Genomic DNA, 11,998 nt, shown 5'->3' with positions numbered 1-11,998 from the left:
CCCTGTAGCAAGTAGACAGTGCATAAAATAATTTTCTATAAACCCTATGTTCAGGAAAATACACAGCAAAATGTGGCACTCCCATCCTTCAGACATGCCACTCTTACTTACAGTAAGGGAGAGGTGAGTTGGGCATGAAGCCCACTGAATGCATGGTGTAACAGTCCAGTGCTGTATGCTCTGTCTTGCAATAACAGCTCTGTAACTTTTCATGTATTTTCCTCTTAATAAAATGTTTAGTTTTTCTGTATCAGAGCCTCCACATCAGGGTAGATGATTTGACATACCAAATAAGTATCCATGCATCAAATTTATTTCATGGTTTCATAAGTTTTTACAGCAAATTAAAATTATGACAATAACTGCAGGTGGTGCTTCACAAATGAATAGGGGGAAAGTTCATGAATTTAATAGAGCACTGCGTATGTGTATGTGGAGTTTTGCAGATGTGTTTATTGGATATATGGTTACAATGTTTTGTACTCACTTGAATTTTGTGGTGCAAGAAAACAGAAAATATATTAGAAATAAAAATGTATGTCCTTTAAAATGCACTTGCATAGTTTGATAAGATATTATACATCTTATCCCCTCACCACAATGTTTTGCTTTCTTTAGATTTGAAAATACAGATGTTGAGATCCTAAATTCAGAGGACCACGCAGGTATAGGCAAAGAGACTGCTTGTGATCACTGTAGACTTGATGACCTAAAACAAAAACCGGAAGTGTTTGCTTACAAATATGAGAATGAAAAAGAGACAGTGGAAGACATAGATAATCCTGTCCATTCCATGAGTGAAAATTTATTTAAAGAACTGCAGGCAGAGTGCTTACCAAGCACGGTGGACATCTTTCCACTATGTCCAAGTTCTCATGTACCTGGATTACCATCTACAGCTTTGTCCAACACTTATGTGACAGAGATGATGGACTGGCCCAGAGATGAATGTACATTATGGAAGAAAATCATAGTATCAGTAGATAACACTCTGTCTATGCTATTTATGGAAAGACCTGAGTATGATGCCAAAAATATGGAAAACATGCTATCTTTGGCTTACTCATGTCCCAGTAAAACAGGTATTCCAGGCTTTCCCTCCACTGAGAAGCCCAATGTTTATAAAATATTACCCATTAGTTCAACTTGCCCAAAGGTATCAAAAATACCTGGTCTACCTTCAAGATCTACAGTTCAAGAATACAAGCCTCATGCAGAATGGCTAAACATGAAAATGTATTTGGAGGAGAAGCAGTCAAAAGAGGAGCTGATCTTTACAGCAACTAGAACAGTTCAGTATACTGAGATTCCCATGATAATGGCAGAGATTGTTCCAACTTGTCCAATGACAGCACGTATTCCTGGTTTCCCATCTTCATCATATGCCAAAGGAATAGATGTTCAGGTATGGAAAGAGCCAAGTGTGGATATCCTTACTTCGGTCGGCCCAACAGAAGCTACCTTTTATGGATGGACGTTGAGGGATGAAACCAAAGGGTTACATGGGAAGTCTAATGAGACATCAAGTGACATCAAAGCACCAAAAGGGCAGCAGTATTCTCTGAAAGAACCACACAAAGATGACAGTGTAGTGTTTTCTTTCCCCCCAGAAGCTCAGGTAGTTGGCATCGCTACATCACAAGTTGAAGCTCAGGTAATGACAAAAATGTCAAATCTCCTTCCATCATGTCCGCGTATCTCTAGAATTCCTGGATATCCATCTAAACAGGGCTGTAAAGAAGTTGAGTGGTGTGTTGATCCAATTTTAAGGAAGAAGTCACTGGAGGAAAAAAGATTTATTATTGACAGTGTTAAGGATCAAGAGGACATTAGAAATAGTTTGTCTTTATTGCAAACCTGTCCTCTTGTAGCATGTATTCATGGTTTTCCCTCTGCACAACCTAAATGTCAGAGAGGGCCAAGGATGCACAACATTCAGCCTTCTTGTCCAGTGCTCTCCCAAATAGCTGGGTGTCAAAGCATTGAGATCCCTTTATCATCAGATTGGCCAACCAGCCAAACCGTTGTATGGGCTAGGCAAACAAACAAGTCACCTGAGATAACTTTGGGTAAAGTGAACAAAGAAAATCTTGAAAGAATGGCAGCTTTGGTGCCAACATGTTCATCAAAAACCTGCATTCCAGGTTTTCCAACTGTACCAGAACCACAAATGCAAAATATTCTTTCCTCTTGCACCAAAAAATCCAACATTGTTGGATTCCCTTCTAAAGAAGACACAATGTATTTAGACTGGCTTGCTGAAAGGAAACAACTGTGGCTCAGTGTACCTAAACAGAAGATTACTCTAGTTTCCAGCTTCCCTTCAGGTAATTCTGTGGCATCATTGTGGTCACTTCAAGAGAAGCCAGTATGGAGTGAACCAGTAAAAGAGAGACCATTGTTGGTTACTGGAACAATTAATAGTTATGAAAAATATGTAAATATGGTATTGCTTGAACCAATGTGCCCCGATAAGACTAGGATTCCTGGATTTCAATCTGCAAACAGGCTTAGAAAAAAGGAAGCCTTTATGACAGCCCTCTTACCATCATGCCCAAATGTATCAAGTATTTCTGGAATGCCATCTAGAAAACCAATAACTCATGATCATACTCAAATTGAAACAGTAATGCCTTATTTGCTCTCCATTTGGGAGAAACCTCTGGTGACAAAAGAAGTCTTCATTGTCACTACCTTTCCTTCAGTTAAAGACAAAACAATTATGTCTGCTTTGGTGCCTTGTTGCCCATGTGAAGCAAGAATACCTGGATTCCCATCAAATCCTGCATCTTCTCATGAATCTGTACAAAGTAATCTGTATGCATCATCAACTATAACATCAACGTCTAAACCAACCCCAACCCCAATGGAATTTGGAGCAGATTCAAGTGTTTCCCAGCACAGGATATCAGAATGGGATCTAACAAAGGACATCAAAGGATCTGGTAAGGCATCATCACAATGTATGATGTACTACATACAGCAATTTCTTGACAGCAAAATAATTATTGCTGTTTTTGAAAAGATAAACCCATACAGATAAGAAAGACTGAAGAAACGAGACTTAATGGGTGAGTTTATTTGGACCTATGGCATGTATTCCTGTGGTATTGAAAGAACCCTGCTTAAAGTGTGCCCCATAACAAACTTTCCTAATGAAAATACTTTGCAAATCCCATGTTTGTTTTTCACTGACTGCATGAGTGTTTAACCACTGATGAGATTTAGTAAATGCAACTATACAATAACATTATTTAAATACTAGTATGTGTTCTTAAGTGTTCTTGCAGCTAATGTCTGCCCCAAGGTGTCCACTTTCTAAAAAAGGAGCTTCTTAGTCGAGGCAAGATTTTCCCACTCCGATCCCACTCCACATTGCTTACATATTCTGCTTAATTTTCAAAAGTTTGTATGGTTTGAAGAGACTTGTTTGTTTGAAGGGTTTGTTTGCATGTGTTGAGAGAAACCATTGCCGTGGAAACATTTGACTTGAAATAGGACTCTAGTTCGATCGTCCGCTCCTCAGCAGAAGTCTTCAGGACATAAAACACATCCAGGAAGAAGATGAAGTTGTGAAGACATCACCTTCAAGCAAAACCCATGATACTACAGACTTATCGGAGACTGATATAGGCTCAGGATGGGACGTACTAGAGGCAGAAGATTATTCTCCAGATGAAGAGAAATCTTCAGGTTTCGTCCAGACGATTTTTGGTGTCTTTCACAAGGGGTAAGCAAGAGGATAATGTCCAGGATGACCTATTCATCAAACAAAATGTTGTTTTCTTTTTTTGTGAATGTCCTCCAAGTGTAATCTTGGCATATTTATTTTGTAATGTGTGTTTTAGTATAACATAAGTAATATACTGTATCCCTACTGTTGTGAATGCATCAGCTTTTCAATAATCTTAGTGTTTCTGTTATCTTCTTAGGTTTAACTATATAGTGGGTGGACAAAATATAGTCTGGTTGCAGATTTATGCTTTCACACAAGAAAATAATAAGTTTGACTTGATTATTACAAACCCATGGTGAACATGGCTTGTTGAAAACAGTAGCGCAACCTGTCCTTCTAAATGTAGAAGACAGAATTGCAACCACTGTTCCTAATGAAATACAGGAAGAATAATATGTGTCATGGGTGGAACACGTGTGGAAAAAAGAAGCAAATACACAGTCTCAAGAAAAATAGGGATTTAATAACATAAAACCTGCTCCAATGTAAAACTCGTAATGGGCATAAAATATCAAACAATGATAGCCAGCAACTTGTTGGTACAAACACATAACATATATAGGGACAGACAAATGACCCTCAGGTGGAGAACTCACTCATGGGTACCACAAACCTGAGGGGTGTACACACAACAAAACACAGGACAACACAAACTGTTGCTGCTGACGGAGGTGACGGGGGGCCTCTGTACCATAACAATAGGAATGGATAATTGATTTGTGAATATGCTTATGTTGTAAAAAGTACATGTATTGTCTTTTTCTAAGCCTGTGTATTCTCTTAAAATATTTGCAAAAACATATACTTTAATTTCAGCAGTATTGATCTGTACTGGCACCCTTCTGTTGTTTACATCCATACTGAAGTTATTAATTTTTCTTAGTTATGAGACAGTAGCAGCCATGTTGCAGCCCTCTGCCTCTGGAGCAGCTACAGATGATCCGTTCTGTGTAGAAGACTCGTCTTCTTCAGTGGATCCTGACCACAGTGCTACTGTCGAGGCCAAAGAGTCTCTGAGTGAACCAGCCAAGGAGCTAGTTCTGCAGACAGCACTAACCAAATCTCCAGCTCAGCTTGAGGATTTCCCTACAAGCGCTGAGCCATACATTTGGCACTTGGATGACGGTCGATCTGAATCGTCCTTTAAAGATTCTGGAAGCTGGTTCACGGAGGTTGAAGAATATAGCATGATGAGGAAGTGGCCACCACTAACTGAGGCTGACTTACATTTGATTACAAAAGAGGAGGAGGACCACACAATTATGGAGACTTCAACTCAAGAGAGCAATACAACTCTCAAAGAACAATATCTTTATTGTAATAAGAACAGTAAAGAAGAGCTTTTAAATAAACCACTCAAGGAAGAGTTGGAAACAGCCTTATCATCAACATTTTTGCTAGTGAAGGGGTGAGTGTGTTTTGATTGAAACTCAATCAAATTGGCGGCATGGATTAATTGAACTTTTTTGGCCATGGCTTTGCCATTGACAATTTTTGTTCTCTCAAAGCAACCTCTTCTTTGTGCCCTGGAGTGTAATGACTAATTTTATTTGTTGTCCCAAAGACATTGATCTATTGGGACTAATTAAGCCTATATCCTGTTTGTACTTTTTTTGCAATGCTTGCAGCTGCTGACTGGTAAATCACACATGCATGATTCAAAAAAGGACTTTATTGAAGAAGTGCTTAATGCTTGAGGACTTATTTGTTGACTGAAGAGTTGAATGCTTTTGAAGCAGCATCCCGCCGCTTGGTGCATCTTGATTGGTGTTTTCTCCTATTTGGAAAATATTAGTTTAGATAGGTGTTTAGTGAGAATGTTCTGGGATTCATGTTTTTCTGAGAATTAAGTTAAAAATACATTGCAAGTGGTGATTTTATATTCTTGTTCCTAAGGCCCCAGAATCATAGTGCTCAAGACGCCTCTTTGCTCATCCAACCTGCAAGCATCAAGGGTGGTGATGTAATGGTCTCCCTACAAAAATCTCCAGAGGAAGGGAATGAGGAGATACCTATTGTTAAATCAAATCATCCAGTACCACCACAGCGCACCAGGAGGAAAGACGATCTTCAAGAGCCTTGTCAGACATTAGTCTCTAATGACCCACAAGCCATTGCGCCTTGTTCTGATTCAACAATTGCTGTACCATGTCACAGCGAGAAAAACACTAACACAACTGAGGAAATCTCTTTTTTTGAGAGCATCTCAGTTGTAAAACAGACTAATGATACAGCAGATGTGACACAGAGCCTGCAGATGGCCAGTGCTGAATCAGTCACTGAGTCTGAGCAGGTAGACACGGATGCCATGCCTTCATCTTTGAAAGATCCTGCAGCAACTACAGAGGAAGATTCTACAGCTAAAAACCTTGTACAGAGTACTGCAGATTTACCTGTCCCAAAGCCTCGGGCGAAGAAGCGACTCAGTGCTTCTTTTCCTGATTATCTCACACTTCCAGACGATGTTTTGGAAACTGGGACAAATGAAATAAATATACATACTAAAGGAATTTCCACATCTTCCAATGAAAGGCAGAAAGAACAAGTGTCAGACTCTCCACAGGAACTGATACCACCACGGCGGAACAAGGGAAGAGAAAATATTCCCTCTGTAACTCCTAAAGATATGTCCTCAGGTAGTCAGTATGTTGAAGTATTTTCCTCAAATGATTTAGTTGCTTCTAAGACTGAGAAGTCAAGTAATGCTCAGATGAGTGGAATTGTGGGGGCTAGCAGTAGTGAAAGTGAAACTGTAATGATAAAGAGCAATCAGCTACGTGAGATTTCCACAGGAGAAATCTATGACTCTGAGAGTCTCTCTAAATCTGAGGTCGACCGAGGTATAGTGCAGGAAGTCGAACATCAGCCTGAGCAAATTGCCTGTTTTAAAGCTTCTGAAGAGGTATCAAAAGTCCAGCCAACAGATCTTCTAGTCCCAATGCCACGAATAAGGAAACGATACAGTGGTTCTTTTAGTGAAAATGCTCCATCTGTGTCAGCCTCCCCTCTATGTCTAACGGATGAAGTTGACAGAGAGGGCCCTGAAGAAAATCATGATGTCAATTTGCCTGTACCGTTTCCACGAGTAAAGAAACGACTTAGTGGCTCATTTATGGATGAAATACCCATTTCTGATCAAGAGCAAAAAGAGATATCCCTTCCTGTTCCGGTTCCACGTTCAAAGAAGCGACTCAGTGCTAACTTCCCAGGTGACGACGCCTGTGGGGACAATTCCCTTTTCCCTTTGACCGACCCAACTGAAAACAAGCCTTGTTCCCCTTCAGCAAATGAGTCTTCAATTCATCATGCACCAGATGAGAGTGTCAAAGGCCTTGAATTATGTGAAGTCAGCAGTTACTCTGTTAATGAGGCTGTTGAAGACACAGTTGGAGAGGGTGCCAGAGCTCAACCTTTGTGTGAGACAAACACAGACAGTGTTTTTGACAATAAGGGCAATATGGAAGTCAAAGAGGAGAGGTCCAGTGACCAAAATCAGGATGTAGACATAAACGTGGAACATACTGAAAAGGACAAAGGAGAGCATAAGGGTGTTTTGGGCACTGTTTCTGTAGATGGGACTGCCATTGCCTTAGACTTACAGAGGTAAGTTATAAAGGACAGACACTGTAGGTAAAGGATATGATCTACAGCTCATTTGCCACACATGGTTCCATACGTTTCTGAATATTTACCTATTTGTTCATTTGTTTGCTTTAATTCAATATCTGTAATCCCATGTCAACACATTCGGAAACTGCTGTCAGATACCTGCAATGTGCATCCAGTAAATGTTTGGTGATTAAAATAAATGCAGTTGTACACCAGGATATTTTGGTTTTGTTTGAATTGTAGACAAGAAGCTGCAGAAGGCTCAGGTCTGCCTGTCCCAATGCCTCGGGTAAAGAAACGTCTAAGTGGCTCTTTCCCGGACAACACCACATCTCCCACGAATGAACTGGCCCATCAGGAAGAGGCTTCCACTAAGAGCAAGAGAAAACCAGAGACTCCTTCAATGGACCATCACCAAGATGACACTGCTCAGTCAGAGGTACATTACATTTTTTTATAATACATGTTTCTATTTCACCTGTCATTCCTGATAAACTGTGTGTTTGACATCTCGTCATTCTTACCAGATGGTCAGCCTCGTTGATTCCAGCCAGTCTCTCCTAGAGTGGTGCCAGCATGTCACACAAACCTACAAAGGAGTGAAGATCACAAACTTCAGCACCTCGTGGCGAAATGGTCTTGCTTTCTGTGCCATTCTACATCATTTCCACCCCGATAAAGTGTAGGCACTTTGACATTTGAAAATAAACCATGTTTAGTGTGATACAAATTTATGTATGTGTATTCAAATGATATGTCTACTCAAGCTAATACATGAATCCACATATTCTTTCATCTAGAAATTATGAAATGCTGGATCCTTATGACATCAAGCAAAACAACAAAAAGGTATCTGTACATAATATGTCTATATTGCAATTTTAGCAGGCAAGAAAATAGAAAAAAATAGTACTTTCTGAAGTACTTTCTATACACAAGTTTACTTCACTCCACTGAAGCATTATGTTGTTAAACACTCAACATTTGTCTGGTAACTTTGCTTCTCTTTAAATTGGCTTGACTAAACCACATACAGTGGAGAAAATAAGTATTTAGTCAGTCACCAATTGTGCAAGTTCTACCACTTAAAAAGATGAGAGAGGCTGGTAATTGACATCATAGGTAGACCTCAACTATGAGAGACAAAATGTGAAAAAAAATTTGAGAAAATCATTTTGTCTGACTTTTAAAGAATTTATTTGCAAATAATGGTGGAAAATAAGTATTTGGTCAATAACAAAAGTTCATCTCAATACTTTGTTGTATATCCTCTGTTGGCAATGACAGAGGTCAAACGTTTTCTGTAAGTCTTCACAAGGTTGGCACACACTGTTGCTGGTATGTTGGCCCATTCCTCCATGCAGATCTCCCCTAGAGCAGTGATGTTTTGGGGCTGTTGGCGGGCAACACGGACTTTTAATTCCCTCCAAAGGTTTTCGATGGGGTTGAGTTCGGGAGACTGGCTAGGCCACTCCAGGACTTTGAAATGTTTCTTACGAAGCCACTCCTTTGTTGCCCTGGCAGTGTGCTTGGGATCATTGTCATGCTGAAAGACCCAGCCACGTTTCATCTTCATTGCCCTTGCTGATGGAAGGAGGTTTTCACCCAAAATCTCACAATACATGGCCCCATTCATTCTTTCATGTTCACGGACCAGTCGTCCTGGTCCCTTTGCAGAGAAACAGCCCCAAAGCATGATGTTGCCACCCCCATGCTTCACAGTTGGTATGGTGTTCTTTGGATGCAACTCAGCATTCACTGTCCTCCAAACACGACGAGCTGTGTTTTTACCAAATAGGTCTACTTTGGTTTCATCTGACCATATGACATTCTCCCAATACTCTTCTGGAACATCCAAATGCTCGCAAACCTCAGACGTGCCTGGATATGGACTGGCTTAAGCAGGGGGACACGTCTGGCACTGCAAGATCTGAGTCCCTGGCGTCGTAGTGTGTTGCTGATGGTAGCCTTTGTAACGTTGGTCCCAGCTTTCTGCAGGTCATTCACTAGATCCCCCCTTGTGGTTCTGGGATTTTTCCTCACCGTTCTTGTGATCATTTTGACCCCACGGGCTGAGATCTTGCGTGGAGCCCCAGATCGAGGGAGATTAGTAGTGGTCTTGTAGGTCCTCCATTTTCTGATTATTGCTCCCACAGTAGATTTCTTCACACCAAGCTGCTTGCCTATTACAGATTCAGTCTTCCCAGCCTGGTGCAGGTCTACAATTCGGTTTCTGGTGTCCTCCGACAGCTCTTTCGTCTTCACCATAGTGGAGTTTGGAGTGTGACTGTTTGAGGTTGTGGGCAGGTGTCTTTTAAACTGTTAACGACTTCAAACAGGAACCATTAATACAGGTAATGAGTGGGGGAAAGAGGAGCCTCTTAAAAAAGAAGTTACAGGTCTGTGACAGCCAGAAATCTTGCTTGTTTGTAGGTGACCAAATACTTATTTTCCACAATTATTTGCAAATAAATTCTTTAAAAGTCAGACAAAATGATTTTCTCAATTTTTTTTCACATTTTGTCTCTCATAGTTGAGGTCTACCTATGATGTCAATTACAGGCCTCTCTCATCTTTTTAAGTGGGAGAACTTGCACAATTGGTGACTGACTAAATACTTATTTTCCCCACTGTACGTTTAGCAGTTTTCAGTTGTTCCTATGGTTATAACAGGAGACATTTGCTTGTTTGTTTTTTATTTAAATAGCAATTCAGAGCTCTTAGTGTAGTATAATATAGTATTATCATGTTTTTGTAGTGTCAAGTTTATGATAAATACTGCTTCTATGATTCTTTACAGGCCTTTGACGGCTTTGCTGAGCTGGGCATCTCAAGATTATTAGAACCTTCCGACATGGTGATGCTGACTGTTCCTGACCGGCTCATTGTTATGACATACCTCAACCAGATCCAAACACATTTCACCGGCCAGGAGCTCAGTGTGGTTCAAATTGAACAGAACAGCAGTGACTCTAGTTATGCCGTAGGGGAGAAACTGCAGGACTCAGACCCTGAGGCTGCTGCTCGTTACTGCGCTGAGAGGCTCCAGGCTAGCTGCATTGCCCAGGAGACCAATGGGGATGCCGCTGACAAATCTGTAAAGGGGGATACCAATGGCACCTTGGCACCTCCACCTCGAACCAAACGAAGTCAGGGGGCTAGCCGTGCTAGTGACTCGGTTGGAGCCCAAGGTCCAGTGGCTCCACCAAGGACTCACTCTTCTTCCAGCAAGGGTTTCGCTCGACTGAAGGATGCAGATTTGGTGAAGAAGCACCGATCTCAATTGAGAGGGGAGTCTTTTGATGAAGGTGATCTGTCAGAGAAGCAGACTGCCACAGAGGTAACATACCCGACAATCCTCTTAATGTACTTTTGCAGAAACCCACTAATTTCCCTCTAACCAAACTTGTTGATCCAAACTACATGCCAGCACTGCAGACTAACAGCTGTACAGATTGACAGTATTCATAGTGTACATGCTGTTGCACTGGGCTTTGGTAAGACAGCTCAAAGTTTTTTTGCAGGCTTTATATTCTAGTTTGAATTCTTGGGCCCATTCTGTAATGGTAAACCTTTCATTTGCATAATTTATTTTGTTCCCTGCATGCCCTGTATTCCTCTGCTTGGTAACTAAGTGAACTACTGCACTGAAATCAAAGAAATGCTGCAACTGGGTGGAGACTTGACATATAATTGTGAAATTGTGGTGACTAATATGGAACTTTTTAAATGTTACCCAGTCAAATCTATTTGCCCATAGAGTGCCTCAGATCATGCTGAGAGTGGAGAAGTTCAAAAACAAGCAGTATCACGTAAGCAGACATTTAAATGACAGTATTTCCTATACTCAGCCTTCTCAGATGATACATCAAGAGGAAATAGTGATCAGGCCCTGAACTCATAACATAATAAAAATGTATGTTTGTTATATACAGTGTTGTTGTAGTGTTGTTCTAAATAAAAAAGTACTGCTAATTTGTTAATATGGCTTTGAAATTGGATTGAGCAAGGTTGATACAGCATGTGGCATACTTTTACATATGTAAATTTATATTGATAATTATTTTAGGATTTATGTGCAATGTGTGTGTGTATGTGTGTGTGTTTCTAGCTGAGTGTGGTGAAGAAGCAGGCGATAACCAGGTCAGTTTGTCAGTATGTAGCCTATGTCATCACATTTAGCAGCCATTTAATTTATATAACACATTTTGCTTAAAAGCTATAAGCATGATCATGGTAAAAATGAGAAACAATTAGCATTTAGTGCATAAACATTGAAAAAGTATTCCAATCAAACAAATAAATAAAAGCTAACAAATCAATGCAACATTGTTACAGTGGATGCTGCGATGTTAATCAAAAGCCAGTATTAAGGTCTAAGACACTGCTGTAAATGTCTTGCTTTAAATTAACAGGTTGTTTTTGCACCCTGAAAAATGGGATTACAAATTTGTCTTTGATTAATATTTTGTGATCAAAATCCTTATCCTTTATTCTATGTGTGTGTGTGTGTGTGTGTGTGTGTGTAGGACATCAGTCAGTATGTCCTCAGTGAGATGCAAGCTCTTGAGACTGAGCAAAAGCAGATCGACCACAGAGCTGGTATTGTGGAGAGGAAATTAAGAAGACTTATGGAGTCTGGTAAGCTAGCTG

The 11,998-nt window shown here is 40.4% G+C and overlaps 1 protein-coding gene across 11 annotated transcripts in view; it reads left to right on the top strand.

Annotated features, from left to right (window-relative positions):
* The window catches only part of ehbp1l1a (EH domain binding protein 1-like 1a), a 49,124-nt gene that overhangs the window by 30,473 nt on the left and 6,653 nt on the right, over positions 1 to 11,998 (top strand). For 6 of the 11 annotated variants that reach the window (XM_076973100.1, XM_076973107.1, XM_076973106.1 and 3 more), the window contains 13 exons: positions 55 to 123; positions 619 to 2,945; positions 3,026 to 3,071; positions 3,527 to 3,730; positions 4,620 to 5,144; positions 5,633 to 7,339; positions 7,589 to 7,784; positions 7,873 to 8,027; positions 8,146 to 8,194; positions 10,146 to 10,685; positions 11,106 to 11,157; positions 11,457 to 11,488; positions 11,875 to 11,986. In XM_076973100.1, coding sequence (XP_076829215.1) covers positions 55 to 123; positions 619 to 2,945; positions 3,026 to 3,071; positions 3,527 to 3,730; positions 4,620 to 5,144; positions 5,633 to 7,339; positions 7,589 to 7,784; positions 7,873 to 8,027; positions 8,146 to 8,194; positions 10,146 to 10,685; positions 11,106 to 11,157; positions 11,457 to 11,488; positions 11,875 to 11,986 — 6,014 coding nt within the window. The remainder of the gene's footprint in view (positions 1 to 54; positions 124 to 618; positions 2,946 to 3,025; positions 3,072 to 3,526; positions 3,731 to 4,619; positions 5,145 to 5,632; positions 7,340 to 7,588; positions 7,785 to 7,872; positions 8,028 to 8,145; positions 8,195 to 10,145; positions 10,686 to 11,105; positions 11,158 to 11,456; positions 11,489 to 11,874; positions 11,987 to 11,998) is intronic. The other 5 variants (XM_076973101.1, XM_076973109.1, XM_076973104.1 and 2 more) reach the window with 5 other exon arrangements.

This window comes from Brachyhypopomus gauderio, chromosome 14 (genome assembly GCF_052324685.1).
Source record: "Brachyhypopomus gauderio isolate BG-103 chromosome 14, BGAUD_0.2, whole genome shotgun sequence".
Taxonomy (NCBI): Eukaryota; Metazoa; Chordata; class Actinopteri; order Gymnotiformes; family Hypopomidae; genus Brachyhypopomus; species Brachyhypopomus gauderio.
Note: the sequence above shows the minus strand (reverse complement) of the source record. Positions and strands in the feature narration are given on the sequence as shown.